The 20,584-nt window shown below is 41.5% G+C and overlaps 1 protein-coding gene across 1 annotated transcript; it reads right to left on the minus strand.

The window, feature by feature from the left end:
* Positions 1-8,719: 8,719 nt before the first annotated feature.
* On the minus strand, positions 8,720-18,657 carry rabggta (Rab geranylgeranyltransferase subunit alpha). The gene is made up of 17 exons (XM_066672074.1): positions 18,429-18,657; positions 18,106-18,135; positions 17,413-17,523; positions 16,639-16,763; positions 16,005-16,192; positions 15,454-15,720; positions 15,122-15,205; positions 14,955-15,037; positions 14,672-14,767; positions 13,478-13,583; positions 13,271-13,322; positions 12,011-12,099; positions 11,752-11,840; positions 11,484-11,600; positions 11,285-11,398; positions 10,728-10,815; positions 8,720-9,197 (listed from the first exon to the last, which is right to left on the minus strand). Exons 2-17 carry the CDS (start codon positions 18,106-18,108, stop codon positions 9,049-9,051), a joined length of 1,761 nt encoding a protein of 586 aa, XP_066528171.1. The 5' UTR covers positions 18,109-18,135; positions 18,429-18,657; the 3' UTR covers positions 8,720-9,048.
* Between the last annotated feature and the right edge of the window lie 1,927 nt (positions 18,658-20,584).

Below are 20,584 nucleotides of genomic sequence, written 5' to 3' on the forward strand. Positions count from 1 at the left end.
AGCAGAGTGTGAAGGTTCAGTTAGCAGAGGGTAAGAGCACAGTTTTGCTCAAAATGTTGCAATGCACACAACATTACGGGTGACATAACAGAGTTCAAAAGAGGACAAATTGTTGGTGCACGTCTTGCTGGGGCATCTGTGACCAAGACAGCACGTCTTTGTGATGTATCAAGAGCCACGGTGTCCAGGGTATTGTCAGTATACCACCAAGAAGGACGAAACACATCCAACAGGATTAACTGTGGACGCGAGAGGAAGCTGTCTGAAAGGGATGTTCGGGTGCTGACCCGGATTGTATCCAAAAAACATAAAACCCGGCTGCCCAAATCACGGTAGAATTAAATGTGCACCTCCACTCTCCTGTTTCCACCAGAACAGTCCGTCAGGAGCTCCACAGGGTCAATACACACGGCCGGGCTGCTATAGCCAAACCTTTGGTCACTCATGCCATCACCAAACGTCGGTTTCAATGGTGCAAGTAGTGCAGATCTTGGGCTGTGGACAATGTGAAACATGTATTGTTCTCTGATGAGTCCACCTTTACTGTTTTCCCCACATCCGGGAGAGTTACGGTGTGGAGAAGCCCCAAAGAAGCGTACCATCCAGACTGTTGCATGCCCAGAGTGAAGCATGGGGGTGGATCAGTGATGGTTTGGGCTGCCATATCATGGTATCCCCTTGGCCCAATTCTTGTGCTAGATGGGAGTGTCACTGCCAAGGACTTCGGTAGTACCATTCTGGAGGACCATGTTGCAAAATGTCTCTGATGCACTCTTGTGGATGACTTTTGTAAGTGCAAGTTATTTAAAAGCACTTGTCTTTAATAGAGTATAGTAAATTCACATATAAATTAAGTAAGACCCCTGACTGAGGTGTATTTGTAATTGTCAAGCTCAACAGGAGCCACAGCGTCAGAATATACAGCCATGATCCACAGCGCTGAGCCCTCTCACATGGCAAATCTGATGTCACAATTAATGGCCCTCCATTTAATGAAGAAACCTAAAGGCGAGGCCTTAATAAAGGTAGCCAGCCAAATGGCTACACTAGCAATAGAAAAACTCAATCACACTTTCCAGGACATAGAATTAGATACAGTGAAAAAACAAATGAGCCCAGAAATGGAGAACATCTGAAATGCTTCCAAAGAGCCTGATTGATTGTTTAAGTAAAAAAGTCTACACATCTTCTGTAAAGAACAAAGTAGTTGTTGGCAATGCATGCAAAAACAGCAGAACTTGCTGCAGTCAAAGATGAACTCCAATTCATCTCAGGGTCTGTCTCAGCACCTGCAGTCAGAAACAGAAAGCAAGCTAAACATTGCTAAAGCAGAGCTAGAGAAGTTACACTCACCGCTATTTAGCAACCAACAGAGAACTACTCACATTCATGGGGAGCTGCAGAATCCAAAGTCCAAAGGTATCCCCGAGTCACCTTTCCCAGCACCAACAGCCCCTACACCAGCTCCACCACTGGAGTCTAACAGAGTCCTCCCAAACACAGCTGAACATAGGTTCTCTCAGTTTAGCTATGTGCCCTCAGCACAGTACCAGACTACCTCCTACAGGGACCTGGACAGAATTGTGCACCACATAACGCACTTCGAGCCAAAGCCGGATGGCTCAAATGAAATCTATTCGTACCTAAGGGATATAGATTTCTTTTTGCAAAGGTTCCCCAGAGCCACGATAGATGACAGAATCTACCTGATCAGAATGACATCCAGGCATCCAGCAGGGAAATCAGCAGTTTCATTGAACGGCAACCTAACTATGTCAGGAGACGATATGATGTGCTCTGTGATGCTTTGGAGAAGGAGTTCTCCAATCAGCTGATACAGGCAGAACTGATGACAGCACTGCAAATTAAACAACAAAGGCAGGAGTCACCCCATCAGTACTATCACCGCCTTAGACAAGCTTATTTCGGGCCCCGAAATGAACCAAGAATGGAAGAGGAGTTGGATTTCAAATCACCGTTTGTCCTAAATCTCCATCCCAACACTAGTTATTATCTAGGGGTTGCACCAAGTCCATGCACCTTGTCTAGCAAACAGCTGCATGACTTAGCACTCAGAGGCTTTTTAAAAGAGCAGCAAACTTTAAACCAACGGCCAGAAATGCCACAAAATTTTAGCCATTATACTCTGCCTTCCCCCATGGAGCTAGACGAAGCCCCTAGGGCTGAATTATGGTATCCAAAGCCCACTCCATCTCACAGGCTTACAGAAAATCAGGAGAATAATAAACCCTTACAATCCAATAGAAGTTCCCCTCACTCCAGTCCTCACTGGTCAGGTGAAACCCAACATCACTCAAACCCCTGTGTTAATCAGTTAATGTCAGGGCACCCCTTAGGATAAATTCCCAGCCAGTAGGCATGAGAGTTCAGCACCCAAGGGAAATATGTTGGACCACGGATGGCCCCAAAACTCTCACACACGCGACAAAACCCTAGACAAAAGCCCCTGTCCTAACTCGACTAATGAGAACAGGGATGAGAACTGGCACCAGTGTGAAAGCTCAGATGATGCAAATGAGTCTGATGTATCTGGATTTAGCACAGAAAATAACTGCTGAACAGGTGTTTTCACACTTTCACACTGACCTCTTCTCAGACACCTCAAGTGAAACTGAGCATGTCCCAAGGACCCCTGCAGTTCAGACTTGCATGTCTGACCAATTTAATAAGAGGGGTGAAAATCAGGCTCCTCTTAATGTCACGGTTGTTCAAGGTGATCCACGTGCACCACATTTCCTGGGCCATTTAACAGAAAAGGGGGGTGCTCGTAGATTAAATCTGACCACAGTCCTGGAAAAGAAGCTTGTACAAGAAGCTCTCTTGGACACTGCATCACTCTGATGTCATCCACACTTTTTGATGAAGTGTGGGCTGCAGCAGACCACGCCCCACGGAGACTGCAGTTACAAAACTGTTCCCTCCAAATTGTGCCTTATTCATACACTGATATCAAAATACAGTCCGTGGCAAGAGTGCTCATAACGATAGGACCCATAAGTCTGGTTCACCCTATGTATGTGTCTCCTATTGAAAACATTCCTTTCCTTATTGGCAAGGACCTGCTCAACAGGCTTGAGCTACTGATTGACCTCAAGAGTTTGAAGATCTGGGCCCAGGTTCACAAACCCCTGCCCATCTCACACTCACATCACCTTGAAGCTCAGTCCTGTCACCTAAACACCAGGTCCACAGAGACTATTAACACCTTTCACACTCCAACAATGACAAAGGATGCCACGAGCCAGAGAATCTCAGCTCATGATGAATAACAGTCCCTTTTGCTAACACCCATTCGGATCCCAAATGGCCTCCAGAAAGAGATCAATTAAAAGACCTGACAAAGCAGGGTAACCACAAAAACATCCAATGTGATTTTGATTCCATTCAATTCCCAAGTGCAGAACAAAAAAGGGACTAAAGTAAAACATCACATAGTCCAGCAAAACACATACAACACACAACAGGATGGGAACAGCTTGCAAAACTCCTCGGAGCCGCATTTGCAGTCAACCAGCAGAGACTGGAAAAAGCAAAAAGGGGATGTAAAAATGGTTATGACCAAAATGTTTTCCGTGAAAGGTTGAAAAGGGGGGACAAGTTGTAAAAGTACAACTCAGTTAAACTGGCCTAAAAGTCCATGCAAAGTAAGAAACAAGCTCACATGGGTCAGACCCACACAAGGTCCTAAATCTTTCCCCCACCATTCATCCCCTGTTCAGGAATGTGAATAAAGGTCAGCAAAGCGCTGATTTAAATGGGTTCTTCACAACCAGATGGAACCTCACCAAATCACCATGAGACTTGAAGGGAACAACAACACCCTTGTTAAGTCATAAAAAGCAGCAGACACCCAGAATACCTTTAGTGGTATTAATCATCAGCTTCCACAACCAAATATATATATAAAGTAATTCTAATTTCTACTTCAAGCATTGTATTTCATTCTAATTTGTGTATCACCATCGCTATGCACAGCTAATTCATTAAGACACGACAAACGATTCAAAAGGGGGTTGACGCAGTCAGCACACAGTACTATTTTTTTTTCAATTTCTTCTTCTGGAAAACTTATTTTTCTTTGTTTCTTCAGCAATCTAAGGTGACAATGCTCACATTCAATGCCTATGCCCACTAGTCATGTTAAATCAGAGTTCTTAGTAGTTAGGTTAACCATAGGGGAACACCCTGCTTATCCAGTAATTATCACTTAGGCAAAGATTTGTTTTTAAGTATTTTCATGAATAACTACCCCTGAAAATTTCCTTTGATAACATTAATATTTCCTAGTTAACAGACATTTTTAAAGTAAGGTGAACACTCATACCAGCATATAAGTCCAATAAAAGTTTATTCCCATATTAAATGATCCCAGAAAGGTATCATCAACCCTGAGCAGCGGCGATTGCTCTAAGACTGCAAGGGAAGCTCAGCTTCCCCTAAAATGTCAAAAAATAAGTGATCAAATATATACTGTTGTGTGTACATGTCATTGAATATATATGCACTACAACACACTCAACTTTTGTTCAGAATCAGCTTCTTATCACTGGTAAAGATGCGGCTTTCCTCTCAATCATTCCCCCAGCTTCACAGTGCTTTAAACAGCGTCTACAGAGTTCAATAGCGAAGTGCAGTGAAACGAGACGAGTCATTGGATAAATGCTGGGCTTTGTCCCGCCCATTGGACGCTCAGCGTGTCTGGGGGTCAATGGGGCAGTGGGCTGGCCTCGGCTGGCCCGGACACTCAGCTTCTGCATGATGATTGGATGATCTGTCTGAGGCTGAATCCATTTTTGATTGACAGCGAAATTGGCGAATCAGCGATCCTTTGGTGTAAAGATCCGTGAGAGCACAGGCAGACACACTCCACATGGGCAAAGGCCATTTAAGCAGCCTAGCTCTGCTGGCCATTGAGAGGACACTAGTCAAGTCCCTGGAAAAGACGCCTTTTTGGTACGACAGGGTCACAGATTATTTTCTTGAAAAGTAATGGAGGGTAGAATTTACGTATAAATAAACCGACACATTTTATGATGCAGGCCGAAATTGAGCTTCCCCTCCTTGAAAGACCAGCATCTGCCACTGACCCTGAGTGTATGAATGAATGATTCCACTGACCGTGCTGTTCACATTCATCTCTGCATTATCAGCTCAATGCTTCTAGAAAGAAAGCATGATCTAAAAGGGGGGATCTGTAATATGATATGATGAATGTGTATTAATCCTAATATGAAATTTGACTTTCTGAGAGAGATATAATAAATACCCAAACTTTAGCTCACTTCAGAGACATCTCCACACAAGCAAATGGAAGGTGAGATAAACCTCCAGAGCAGGCTCGTAAAACCCCCTCCAAGGACCCTTTTTTTATGACCCCAGGATCCTTGGGGTCAAGAAAAGAATCTTTGCAAAATGCAGAGAGACACACAGACCCACCTTTATTCCATGTCCTCTTACACCTTTTTAAAGAATGTTAACTCTAAAAAGAGTCAAACATCTCAAAGTTCTTACAATCAAACAATGGGCGGGATTAATTTATATGTGTTTAAAGTCACTTTGGTTTTATAAGAATTTATGTAGAATCAAGGTAGCCACATACTATGTGTGTAGTTGGTTAAAAATTATGTAGAACATGGTTGTCTTAATGATATTACTTTGTGTTAGCATCTAATCTTTTATATTGCAAAAGCATGATTCAGAATTCTGGGATGGTCAAGAACTGTCTTCAAGTCTTTGTCTTGTCAAGGGTCATAAATTGTATGTGATGTCACTACCAAGGTACAGGAAGCAGCCAATCAGGAGCAAGAGAGGCTCCAATATTATCCAATTGGTATTAAAGGCGGGTTTTCTAAACTCTGGTAAAAGCCAGTCACACACCACACTTAACTTTTAACACTCCTCTGAGACACACTCTTTGAGAATTTTGGAGAGGAAGACGTTTTTCTGAAGAACGTCTCTCTCCTGCTTCCAGCAGACAATGCTTCTCAGATAGGGTAGTCAGAGAGCTCTCCTGCTCTGCAGACGTCTCTGCAGGTGCAGGCTCTCTCATGGCTGTCTTCAACAGTCTTGGGCCCCTCGTGGTCCAGAAAGAACAGATTTTTCTATTTTAATTTTTATCCAGATAGAAACTACAGATTAAGAAAAGCTGTAGTTATTGCAGCAAAATTCAATGCCACATCCAGAGCAAGGATACAAGGCCCGCGTCTGCAATTCTCCAGGAAGTCGTGCCAGAAAGCACCGTCAGCCACATGCTCCCTGTCCATTTCCGGATATGTAAGGTCACATGGTCTCATGTCTCTCATGGCTCATGGGTTGGTACTGAAAGTTTACTGGTATAAACAATAGTCTTTCTTAGAACTTAGGGTAATAATTATCATAGAGAAGTTCCCTCATATTAATCTCCCTGTTCCCTCATATATCGCTGTAATCCATTACATTATATGAATGTCTGAACAATATTCATTATTCTATTTTACAATTAATAAACCAGTTGTGTGATAAAATCATTCATTATCTGTAACCCTTATACAATTCAGGGTCACGGTGGGTCAAGACCCTACCTGGAATCATTGGGCGCAAGGCTGGAATACACCATGGAGGGGGCACCAGTCCTTCACAGGGCAACACGGACAACTTTGAGTCGCCAATCCACCTACCAACGTGTGTTTTTGGACTGTGGGAGGAAACCAGAGCACCTGGAGGAAACCCACGCGGACACAGGGAGAACACACCAACTCCTCACAGACAGTCACCCGGAGCGGGAATTGAACCCACAACCTCCAGGCCCCTGGAGCTGTGTGACTGCGACACTACCTGCTGCGCCACCGTGCCACCCGTGATAAAATCAATCCTTGGTTAATTGCTTGTGTGTGCACCTTTCTTGTATGGAATTATAACTTCTAGTTCAGATTCAATTTCAGAGTCAAGAACCCACGGTGGGTCAATGAGCATGATTCATTAATAATAGTTCATTCTGCTGTATAATATGGGAGGATGGCCTTCTTGTCTAAGTTAAAATTAAGACAGGTAAGGACACTACATATTAGTTAATGGCTCCCAAACATAGAGCTTAGCAAAATTAATAAAATAATTAATTATTAATAAAATAATAATTAATTATCATTGACTCCGCTATGTAGTGCTTATGCCACCGCAACGTGTGCATAACTATTTCCACTACAATGTGCATCCAATGGTTCAAACATCCTGAAGGCGGTGCCGTGTATCAGTGTATCACGACAACGCACCAATACACACAGCAAGACTGGTGAAAGATTGGTTTGATGAACATGAAAGTGAAGTTGAACATCTCCCATGGCCTGCATAGTCACCAGATCTAAATATTATTGAGCCACTTTGGGGTGTTTTGGAGGAGCGAGTCAGGAAACGTTTTCCTCCACCAGCATCACGAAGTGACCTGGCCACTATCCTGCAAGAAGAATGGCTTAAAATCCCTCTGACCACTGTGCAGGACTTGTCCCAGGATGAATTGACGCTGTCAATGAATTGGCTGCAAAAGTAGGCCCTACACCATGCTAATAAATTATTGTGGTCTAAAACCAGGTGTTTCAGTTTCATTGTCCAACCCCTGTATATATATATATATATATATATATATATATATATATATATATAGAGAGAGAGAGAGAGAGAGAGAGAGATTATAAATTGTCCTTTTATGTAAGTATTCAGCTGGTAACATTTTTAAATCATATTTCCATAAATCACCTCACATATGTGGCATGGGTGTGTTAGTGTCGTATGAAGCTTTAGTTTCTGGGTATGATTTAATAATATTCACACATTGTGTTATGTCTGTTTCATCATGATAATCTACACCTTGCAATGTCTTGAACAGTTGCTGAATGTTCTGAGTGATGTGGTATATTAAGAATAAAGAGTAAGTGGTTTAATTTAATGGGTGTTTCAAATTTCGCAATCAGTGTGAGTGATATCCTTTACTGGCTCCTACTCACACTGCGTTGGTGTGAGACTTTTTCCTCAGAAATTGTAGTTGCCTTAAATGACCTCAGGGTGTGACACACCCCTATGAAAATATTTATTTTAAATAAAAAAATAAATAAAAATTAATGCAATGTAGCACGGTGCTATGTTTATGTGTGAGAGAATGCACACACACACACACACACAGAAATATATTTAGAGCTATTTGCTCAAGCTCAGCAGAATGTGGCAAAAGCTCTAGACAGGTAAGAGCAAGACATTTTTCACATTCCTTAACAGAAAATAACAAACATGACACCATTGCTGTGAGCAGATGAAAAACCAGTAAAAAGCCCTACTTACATCCGAAGGTTTTAGTGACAACTTTCAAGTTGTAGTTTAATCAAAATGAGTCATACGTAAAGCTAAGACTGGCTCAGTTGATTGAATATAACAGTGGTTCTATACGTAATAACCAGACACAATTTGGAGTTTAGTTTTCCCTACTCTACATTTAGTCAGTAAGCTTGCCTCTTTCGTTCTGAATGAGCCTTACAATATGTGGGTAATGCAGTTAATAGTTAATAATAGAAAACATCATATGTACACTAGCCTTTGAGTAGAAGTAAGGAATCTCCAACAGAATGTTTTCTGTGCTTTTAGACGCACAGTTAGCTCTATAAACTCAAATGGTAAAATCTCCATTTCAGATTAAATGTTCATGATACAAATAAATATACACAGAAGGCAAATGTGATTTGATCCTCTTTATATCATCAGCATGCATTTTCAATTAGATTTCTAACATTTCAACACCAAAACATATTTACACCTTTTTACCCCATCCACACCCACTCACAACATACAAACGGATGTTCTGAAGTCTCGGAGTCCAGTGCAGGTGTACAGCATTAAAGTACATCTGTGTTATTTCTGATGAATATCCACATTAGGAATGAATAGTTGAGACATCACATAGAAACACCCTCAGACACACACACACACACACACACACACACACACACACACACACACAAGTATACATGTGCACAGAAAATCACACTGCAGACGTCTTCAGTTCTATCAAAGCAGAAGGTCAGTCACTGATGGCAACAGCTGGGTTAATTCTGCCTGGAAGTTGGCAGTTTTGGTCACTGGGTTGCCACGGAGATCCAGTCTGGTAAGGTTGGAACATGATGCCAGAGGTTCCAGGTCAGAAACTTTAGAAATTTCTGAATACGAAGTTAAGAAAAGACCTTTTCCCAACTAGAAACACCAGAACATTGTCCAAATAAGGCTGTAGTTTATCAATTATCTCAAATACTTTATGCCTGTACTAACTTAAAAGGCCCTTGAGCAACAAAACCATTCTTTGGATTCAAACGTCTCTGTGCAACAGAGAACTAACGAGACAATTTATTTCTCTCTGAGGCTGTGGTGAGAATTGTGGGAATGGGTGCTGATCACAGAAAAGTGTCAAATTCTTTTATTCAGTATTTTCTAACAGCCAATTCCACCTACAACTACAACTCACAAAAGACTACCAGGTTTGAAAAGGGAACGCTGGCACATTATTAGAAGGCAAACCACTTTTAAAATTGGCACTTGGAAACCTTAAACCTGCAACATAACAGTAAAGTCCAATTCTGATATCTCACCTAACTTACGGTAAGTGTCTACTAAATGCAAGGGGTACTAGCAAAAACAATTGTGAGGAAGTGTGGGACTGTCCCAACAGGACTTGTGTGTGGCAAGAAAGGTCAAGCTGACTTCAACTTTATGCAAATTAACACAGCATGGCCTTGCTGACCAATCAGGCAATGTAGCATTCCACTGTCTGTGCACAAACAGTGTGTGTGCGTCTATATAGTTCTGTCTGTATGACACAGATGAAACGTCAAAACACAGCGACTGTTGTGTCTGGGTTCCCCAAAATGACCTACTCTGATGCATGGTGCATTTAATTTAGAGCGATTAATCTCCATATTTATATGGTTACATTTGAGTGACAATGTCCTCCCATGGTAGAAACATACACATTGGAAGGTGGATTGACTACTCAAGTGTCCATAGGTTGTGAGTGTGTGAGTGAAAGTGTGTGTCACTCTGTGAAGGACTGGCGCCCCCTAAAGGGTAAGTTCCTGCCTTGCACCCAATGATTCAGGGTAGGCACCCACCGTGACCCTGAACTAGAAAAGCGGTAACAGACAATGAATGAATGAACGTATGTCACTGAATGCCATATTAAAAAGAACAAAAATAAAAAATAAACGAGAAACATTTGAACTATGAATATATTTCACAGAAATATTCACTTCAAAAAGGCATTTTAGAGGTGCTTTTATCCAAATAAGCAATTAACAAACCTGACTCAACTGATCTTAGTCATGATGTTATATGACCAGCCAGGTATGGTGTATTCCACATGGTTTGATCACATAAGGTCAAAGAAATCTGGTGTGTATAATAAACAGAATTGCATAAAACTACAGCACAATATAAAGCATGTGAAACCAGTGGGCTGTTATGGCTGCAGGTTTTCATCCAATTATGTAGGAGCCTATTTGCTACTTGCTTAATCAACTAGTCTCAGTTTCTAAATAATTACACTGGGTGTGGCCCTGCTTGGTTGGAATGAAACCCTGAAGTCACAACGACCCTTTGTGAATAAGATTGGTGACCCCTGATATGAAGGGAGTGAAAACAGCTCCAGTGTTGTGGGAGCGGCAGGTGAGAGGGGTGTGTTATAACATGAAGGATACGGTTGTTTTTCAAAGACACTTCTTCCAGTTTGGGCAGATGGTAGAGTCCCTTCAGGTTCTCTATTGCATTATCATCAGCTTCCAGAACCTGGAAACAGAGCCATAAAAAGAGGGGGAGGGGGGAGAGAGAGGGGAACAAGGAGAGAGAAATTAAGGCAGATAGGAGGACATTTAAAAAAAAAAAAAAAAAAAAATATATATATATATATATATAAAAAATTTTTTTTTTTTTTAAATGTCCTCCTATCTATATATAATAAAAAATAACCGGCTAAAAATTTAAGTAAGAGTGAGAAATAAGATGAAATATTCACAGTTTAAAATCACAGTAAATGTTTCCAATTAAGAATTATGGTCAGTACGGCTTGAGCAAATGTAGATAAGACAGATTTAAACAAGAAAGCCTTTAAACAGCAACACCGGTGTTTAATAAACGAAGTACCATCCCATTAGTGTGTGTGCGCCTTTTGATGGTATAATGGCATTAATGATTTATATGTTAACCTCAGTCACATATGACATATGCACTGTATTAGATCAAATCCACCAGCCTTTACCTCAAGACACTGCAGCATTGCAAACTGGGGCGGCAGCGCTATGAGCTGGTTGGAGGACAGATTTATATGAGTGACCAACAGCAGCTGATCCAGGTGGCAAAGTGTGCTCAGGTTCTTGGAGAAAGATAAAGAGACAAACTGAGTGAATACAATAATCTGAGGAGGTCAACGTATATCGTGTATTAGATGCAACACATACCTTGTCAGACAGACTGAACACCCGCACTTCTGCATACTCCATTTTCAGAATCGTGTTTTCAATCATAAACTTGCTGCAGAGATCACTGTAGTAGGAGACACGCATGGGGTCCACTTCCTGTGATGAGACAGAGATAGAACTTTACTAAGTACATGACATTCTTCCAATTTCTTCAGTAATATAATCAGCTCTTTCCCACACTCATTTGAAATTAAGATTCAGATCAGAAGACTGGTCTGGGCAGTGAGTGTCATAGAGATTTATTAACCTTCAGTGTCTGGAAGTGTGTGAGCGTCTCTTTCTCATGACCTAAAGGATCCAGAGCTCTCATAAGTAGAATTATAGTCAACACACACCCTAGAGAAAGGGAGCAAGAGAGAGGTGTATAATAAAGTACTTAACAATGAGTAAAATCTGATGTTTCCACTTAATCAGACATCATCCGTTTTATACAGGGATATTGAGCATGTCACATTGTAATAATAGTGCAGTCCAAAGCATTCACATGAACATGCAAAGAAACTCACACTTATTCTGAGGCTCCAGTTCTAGTAGCTGGGTACATGACTGGAGCTCAGACTGCAGCACAGAAGTCTTCTCCACAGACAGTTCACTCCTATCACAAGAACATAGCAACAGGATTTATGAATTTATATCAAATGCCCTTATTTTACCACCAATAGCATTACGTATAAAAGTCTGGAAGACACTTTTTAATCCTTGGGTGGTTGTGGAGTGAATATAATTGCTACATATGCCCTGAAGACACTGTGAGATATGTTTCCTATCACCACCTCTGTAAGTACATATCACACAAAAACACTGAATGATTGTGTGTATGTCTCAACTGACCTATGCAGATGTGTAGAAAAATGTTTGTATCTCCCTGTAAATTCACTATAAAGTCCAACATCAACCACAAAAACTTCACTGAAACTCATTATACAGATTCATTACAGATAGTGATCTATTTCTAATTTAAAAATGTATTTATACTACTACTGAACCCTACTGAAGTATTTACAGTATGTGCACTCAATACTTGCTCGGGCTCATTTTGCATGAATTACTGCATTAATGCAGTGTGGCATGGAGGCGATCAGTCTATGGCACTGCTAAGGAGTCATGGAAGCCTAGGTTGCTTTAATAGAGGCCTTCAGCTCGTCTACATTGTTTGGTCTGGCGCCTCTCATGACAACACCAAATAATTTCTCTATGGGGTTTAGTTCAGACAAGTTTGCTGGCCAATCAAGCACCGTGAAACTGTGGTTATTAAACCAGGTATGGGTATTTTTAACAGTGTGGACAGGTGCCAAGTCTTGCGGGAAAATGAAAACGCCTTGTAAATTTCCCCCATATTTTTGACTGGCCTTTTCTTGACAATCCTTTCAAGGCTGTGGTAATCCCTGTTGCTTGTGCACCTTTTTCTACCACTCAACTTCCATTAATATGCTTTTATATAGCAGGAGGGTGTCAATGAGTGCCTCCTGGACATCTGTCAAATCAACAGTCTTCCCCATGGTTGTGAACCAGACTGAGGGACCATTTTAAAGGCTTTGGAAAACTTTGCAGGTGTTTTGTGTTGATTATTTAAATTTTCTGAGATAATGACTTTTGGATTTTCATTGGCTGTAAGCCATAATCATCAACATTAGAGGAAAAAAATGCTTGAAATACATCACTCTGTTAGCAATTAATCTATATGAGTTTCACTATTTTAGTTGAATTACTGAAATAAATGAACTTTTTGATGAGATTCTAATTTACTGAGATGCACCTGTACATACCTGAAAAGTTCCTGGTCAGTGGCAGAGTCCCTACACCAGCTCTCAATTCGTCCTGGATGAGGAAATTTGGGGGAAATAAATATTAAGTGTACTTCAATATTTATTGACAAACAGAATTGAAAAAGAAATCTCAGAATAAAGCTGCAACATACAAAAGCAATTAGTATTTAGGCCTCTGTTTACTACACCCACGCACTTCACACGCACCTGTATAGAGAGCACAGTCTCTCTGCGTGTGTTTCTCCATCCAATTAACAGTCAGGTTGTGTTCATTGTTGATGTCACTGATAGAGCCAGGAGGAAGTTCACACAGCTGAGGGGGGCAGAGAGAGAAAGTTATACAAAGCAACCATGTCCTGGTGGTTAGAGAACTGGGCATGTAACCAGAAGGATGCTGGTTCAGGTGGTGCAGCAGGTAAGTGTCGCAGTCACACAGCTCCAGGGGCCTGGAGGTGGTGGGTTCAATTCCCGCTCCAGGTGACTGTCTGTGAGGAGTTGGTGTGTTCTCCCTGTGTCTGTGTGGGCTTCCTCCGGGTGCTCCGGTTTCCTCCCATAGTCCAAAAACACACGTTGGTAGGTGGATTGGCGACTCAAAAGTGTCCGTAGGTGTGAGTGTGTGAGTGAATGTGTGTGTGTCTGTGTTGCCCTGTGAAGGACTGGCGCCTCCTCCAGGGTGTATTCCCGCCTTGCGCCCAATGATTCCAGGTAGGCTCTGGACCCACCGCGACCCTGAACTAGATTAGCGCTTACAGATAATGAATGAATGAAAGCACTGTGGCCAATAAACTGATTCTAATTCTATGTTTTACATGTGATATTATTATGTAAGATCTATGTGCAATTAAGTCTCCAATGGGGAGCGGTTTTCTTCAAATGTTATTTGCTAATACACATATGCCCTTTACACATCCTTGCTAATGAGTGTCTTGTTATTAAATTCCAAAATGAGCTTGCCCTGGACCACAACCTGCCAAGGAGAATTATCCCATTAAAGTGATCAACTGTCATGAGACTTGTCACAACAGCCATTTTTGTAGGTGATGTGTTGCTGAAAAAAATAATTGTGATAAACTATATTACTGTCAATTTAAGATTATTTTATTCCACTGATATAATTTTAATGGCAGGTTTTACCACTGGTCTTAAACAAAACAACATAATAGCTTGTGTAAAATATATGCTATGTTTATTTTATCTAAACAAGCATCAGAAAACACAATGGGCATAGTGAGCTCAGCAAATATTAGAGATAATATCCACATATTGTAAAAAATTGATAATGTAATTATTGTGACAGGCCTCATGAGACAGGAAATCCAGTGTTGGGCTAAAGCAAGAACTTGCTCTGTGCAACTGACTGCTGATATGAGTTCAACTGTTAAGAGTATAAAGTAAGTTTACCCAGACAGGACTGTAGCGGAAGCGAGGGTGGGCACTCCTCCACTCAACCTGCTGCGGTTGACCATCTAACACTAACAACAGACCTTCAGTCAGGGCCTGAGAGAAAGATGGAGATAGAGAACAGAATAAGAACAAGAGTTCAATTGCTAGCAGTTTTACATTGTTCTCAAATTGTGGTGGGTTATTTTCTTATACATTTTTGGCATAAACCTTAATTACCACCACAGCTAACATTACTACAACCTTCATTTGCTCACCCCCCCTCCCCATAGGAATATCTTACATTGATGGGTTTGGAGAAAGCCACTGCCACTCTCTCATCCTCCCTGTTCACATACACACAGCTAATCAATTCCTCACGCTCAGCTAGAGGAAGACAAAAAAAATAATGTAAGAAAACATTCAATGAGAAAGCCAAAGAATTACTAATGTTAAAGCACACAAACTCACCTCTACCCAACAGCCAGCGGTAATAGAACCAGGCACTCTGGTCATTTGGGTCAGTGAAGAAGGCATTCTGCACCAGCTCATATTCTAGAAGACAGTCAAAAATTGAAATTAAGTGGTTTCAACACACAATAGTTTGAAAACATTGTTGGATCTTGGGTCAGCACAAGAAGTGCAAGACTGCCCTCTATTGGATACTAAAACGTGTAAAACTGAAGCCAATTTAACAGGCTACTATTCTGCTCCATACAGAACACATACATTTTAGATGGCCTAAAAGGACAAACCAAGCAATGGAAGATGTGTTTATGAAGAGTATATATAATGTTTGGTACCCTTGAGCAACTGCTCCTCACAGACTCTGTGTGAGTGTGTCTGAGGCGAGGCTGTAGGTGATGTGTGCGTGTTGGTGTGTTTTCTGCAAGGCGATGCAGGTTCAGAGCCAGGTTCTGGGTGAAGGAGAGGCAGTAGCGTGCTGCGGTAGTGCCAGCTGGAGTAGTTAGAGAAGTTAGAGCCTATCAGACGGTCCGTAAACTGCAGCTCCTGATCCACAGGAACACCAGAAGCCTTCACCACTAAACGTCGGTAATCCCAACAGTGAACTGGGAAAAAAGTAAGAGGAAATATAGTAATACTTGGGATTTCTTTAGATTAAATGATACTCTCCCGCACTAAGGTCCATTTCTATGTCTATGTAAGATTCTAATATGCTCTTATTCAGAGCAAACTGTAATTAGAATTAGAGCAGGCAGATTATTCCAGTGCAAAATTAATTTTACCAAAAAGGAATATCTTTTTTTTCCCACCCACCCTCTGTGTGTTTACTGTCTTCCTGTTTATCAAACTCCCTTCCTTATGAATGTGGATGTCTGGTGCCTGCACTCACAGTTTCGGTCATCCAGGCTGAGGCAACGATCACACAAGCCGAGTTCTCTGCTCCAGTCTGGTCGAGGCAAGCGAGATGCTACCCAGCCACGGTGGTGCCAGCTACCATAAGACTTGGGGTTCATTTTCAAACATGACTCAATGAACAGCAGCTCTGATTCATACAGCTTCTGAATCTCATCCTCCTCTCTACAAAGACAGACAGAGACAGTGAGTAATAGAAAGAGGAAGAGACATACAGACCGCAGAAACATTTTCACTAAAAATTTAAAATGTATACCTTGGTTCCTACCATACTTCAAAACAATTAAAAGGGCAAGAACCTGCTTGGTGGCTTTGTTCAAGTTCTAGAAAATAACTACAATGCTTATACAGCTGAAGATACTGGAAGATTAAATCCCACCAATTAGCGCTCACAAATTAAGACTTGCTTCCAGTGAATCAAAGCACTGAGCAGTTTCAGCTACTGATTAAATCTGAAATTCAGTTCCTGATGAGCTGGACAAAGTTGTGTGTGTCATCAGGAACAGGATTAAAAAACAAATACTGATCCAAAAGAATACAAAATGCTGTCAAAAGCTCCAAATGGTTCTTCCTATTACAGATACACAAAACAATCAGGGAAATTCTCTCACTTCACTGTCTCCAGGTGCAGCAGAATCTCTCTCCTGTAGTTCCACAGAGTGGCGAAATCAGGGTTAGAGGAGAGGAGCTGCTGTGTGAGTTGGAGTGCTTCTTCATCCAGCTCACCATTACCCCTCTGAAAGAAAGAGAGAGAGAGAGAGAGAGGAGAAAAAAATACTGTTTCCTCAGTAGAAGACAACATGTAGTGAGAAACAGCAAACATGACAAATACATTAAGAGCTGTATTATCAGAAGCTAGTTTCCTAAAAAAGGATTAACCGTATTCATGGACAAAAAAATTCCAAAATCCTGTGTTTTCCAGGACTTGGCTTAATCGCTTTCTCCACCCATCCATCCATTATCTGTAAGCGCTTATCCAATTCAGGGTCGTGGTGGGTCCAGTGCCTACATGGAATCATTGGGCGCAAGGCAGGAATACACCCCGGAGGGGGCGCCAGTCCTTCACAGGGCAACACACACACACGGACACTTTTGAGTCGCTAATCCACCTACCAACGTGTGTTTTTGGACTGTGGGGGGAAACCAGAGCACCCGGAGGAAACCCACACGGACACGGGAAGAACACACCAACTCCTCACAGACAGTCACCCGGAGCGGGAATCATACCCACAACCTCCAGGCCCCTGGAGCTGTGTGACTGCGACACTACCTGCTGCACCACCGTGCCGCCCTTAATCTCTTTCTTCAAAACATTTTGTAATTTTATTTATACATATATATATATATATATATATACATAATTTAACATCTGCTCAAAAACAAACCTTATTGAAAATAGCATCACGAAAAGTCAGGTAGACTTTCAGCTTCTTCTCTCTCTCTTTTCTCTTCTCTTCCTCCTGCTGAGCTGTGGACTTTACTTTCACACGTCCGTGCTGTGAAAGAGGTAATGATTAAAAAAGAGAAACAAAATTAGTTCAGTATTAAACTACATGAGTGTAAGAAGACATGAAACCAGCAAACAAAAAGTGGAGTATAGGGTCTGGTACAGGAGGAAATGAGTGACCTATATGAGGTGCAGCTACAGAGGAAACAAGGAAAATATATAGCAGAGCTCTTCATTTGAGAGCTTGGATCCAGTTCCTAGACATGGATTTTGCAGGCACCGTTATTTTTCACAATATGTAAACAGTCAATTAACAAACAGCAATGACAGAACACAGGGCTGGAAACCGGCTTCAAGGTCGGGATTTAAAGAATTCTGCTATGATGCAGTTAATGGGGAAATGGTCAAGAGAGAAAGACAGAATGAATGAATGAATGAAGGAAGGAAGGAAGGAAGGAAGGCTTTAAGGTTTTTAGTGAGTGGAGAATGACAGTCACTGTAAAGAAGGGTGATATTTTTGCTGTATCATATTTAAAGAAGAGCATTAAAGAGATTACAATAACTGTTCTGGTTTGAAGCATGGCTTTACATGAAACACTGTAAAGGTGTGAGTATTACAAATCAGACTCACCATGTCTCAGGAACAGAGAAGAACTCAAATCTGGGAAAAGAACATATGAATGAACATCATGCACAAAGGCGCCAGTGCGCATGCGCACACAAACCCACCCAACACCGGTTCGGTTACAAACTCACAGAGCACTGTGAATATTAAACGGTTAATACCAGCCAGAAACAACAGAATTTTTTCAGTACTTAAGTATGTGAACGAAGAGGCAGCACTGCTAACGCTATACCGCTATTAGAGGTTTCAGAGCTGCAGTTCTGAGATTGTATTCGTTGTTTAACTCTTCCTGCTGCCAAATCATCACAGACACCAAGTCATCAACTTACAGTAGAGAGAGAAAGCTGTGTATTACGGCGCTATGACACTGGGGCTTTTTATCTGGTAACCGGGTTCAGAGCACAGTAAAACCCTCCAAGAGCCGGTTCTGTCCAGTTACAGGTGAATTTGTTCAGTTTGAGGATGATTTTCTGATGCTGTCGCAGACTCAGAGACTCCCTGTCTCTTCTAAACAGCGTCATACGCCAAACGCCAACAAAGCTCTCTGTTTCCCTCTGCTGTTCACACGGAGATCTCCACGGGCCACGTCCCAAACCACAACCAGAGGGCGCACTAGCACACTGTGACTACTCAAGTGAACGGTTTACAACGGTGTATAAATTCGATTTTTAGTTGTTATTATTTAGGTCATAAGCACACATTAAAATGACTTACTATCTGATATTAAAACGACCTCTGCTCTCTTTACCCATCAGCTCCACATCAAACAGTTTTACAAATACAGAAATATAGTCTATATATCTGTTACTCTGCAAACTTTGTTGTCCCCCTGGTCATAACCAGAGCTGCTTTATGTATGCTTAGCACCAACACCGAGCACTATTTGGCTGGTGGATAATTCTCAGAGCTGTTTGAAGCAGTATGATTCAAATTTAAACAGGGTGTCCATCTTGTAGTAGTCAGAGACATTAGATTATCTGTTGATGCACAGATTCTGTTGGTCATTCTCAAGTCCTTTATCAGAGGGGTCCTAAGGACAATTTTGAATGGACTAGCCTGAGTCTAGCAGTGACACTGTGTCTGATCAGCACAACTGCAACACATTAACCTAGGGTGACTAGATCTGAGATGGTGAAAAAGAGGGGGGGGGGACGACTACTGACGTGCAGACTGACCAATTAAATGGTTACAGAGAAGGTTATCGACCAATAACGGTAGCTCTACAGTCAGACCGTCCAATCAGAACGTTTTAGGCTACTTCACCACGCCCCCTTCTCACTCAAGCGAACCAATCGGAGTAGGGGAGGGCGGGACTAGTTTGTGAACGAAACGCTTCTCGAAGTTCTATGTAAGCTCCAGAAAAACAAAATCCCGGACGTTTGTGAAATTCCGCCCGGACATTTTTTTAAGTCTAAAAAAGAGGACATGTCCGGGTAAAAGAGGACGTCTGGTCACCCTAGTTTAACCAACACAACAGTGTCACTGCAGCACTGATAATTATCGGCTACCCAAATAATACCTACTCTGTGGTGGCTCTGGCTATTAAGAGTAAAATAGAACTAAAACCAAGTATAGAGTAAATGGACAAAAGTCTGTAACTGTAGAATACAAAGTGCAAATTTGAGCAGTGGTGCTGATAGAATAGAAACAATGGTTCATTTTAAACATTAGGCTGATTGGTGTGTAGTTCACTCTTATTCGCTGTGTCTAATTTATTTCTCTCTCGTTATGTCCCTATATAATTCACTTATCTCCATCCCTGATTTGTCAGCTCGCTGTGTCCTATTCAGCATATCCCTTACTTTGTCCTTTATAATTCAGTTGTTACTGCCCTACCTACACTATATAGGTCAGCCATTTTCTCACTCTCAGTGTCCTATATAATGCTCCCTTGTATTTATATGTAGCACTGCATGACTAAGCTTGAATACTAGGTGGTGCACAAGCATTCACACCATACCCTTGAAACCTATATGAGGTAGGCATACAGGCCAAGTTATCTCCCAGTGACCTCAGTATCAGATTCTCTATAAATCACTCAGCAATGTGTAAATGTTCACAAAGTGCATTCAAACTACACAAGGCCTAGACACAAAACAGACAAACGGGAGGTGAATATAAGGGTAGATTTTTCCCAGATTATTTTATTTGGGTCTTTCTCATGTGCTGTTGGGAGAAGCTTCTGCCCATTGTATAACAGCTCAGGACCAAAGTTCCTGTCATGTGATACAGTATACAACACCATCTTTTATGTCTAGTCTATTCAGTAGAGACACGCAGGCAATGAAAGATAGACAATTTCTTGGACATATCATAGAGTGGATTTGTGTTACAGGTGTGTAGGGCAGTTTCAAGGTTTTTAATCGGGTAATTTTTGATATCTTGACATTTTCTTGCCAGATAACCCTCTTGATCAGTTACTAAGACTCCTGGGAGTTCTCACAAAAACTGGGTGAGCCAAAGGTCAGGAAAAAGTGGGTGTATC

This window comes from Hoplias malabaricus, chromosome 5 (genome assembly GCF_029633855.1).
Source record: "Hoplias malabaricus isolate fHopMal1 chromosome 5, fHopMal1.hap1, whole genome shotgun sequence".
Lineage (NCBI taxonomy): Eukaryota > Metazoa > Chordata > Actinopteri > Characiformes > Erythrinidae > Hoplias > Hoplias malabaricus.

Coding starts and splice junctions, on each gene's coding strand:
- rabggta (XM_066672074.1), bottom strand. Junction 16,193..16,638: donor CTGCACCTGGAGACAGTGAA/GTGAGAGAATTT, acceptor CTGTCTTTGTAG/AGAGGAGGATGAGATTCAGA. Junction 13,584..14,671: donor TCCGCTACAGTCCTGTCTGG/GTAAACTTACTT, acceptor TGCCCCCCTCAG/CTGTGTGAACTTCCTCCTGG.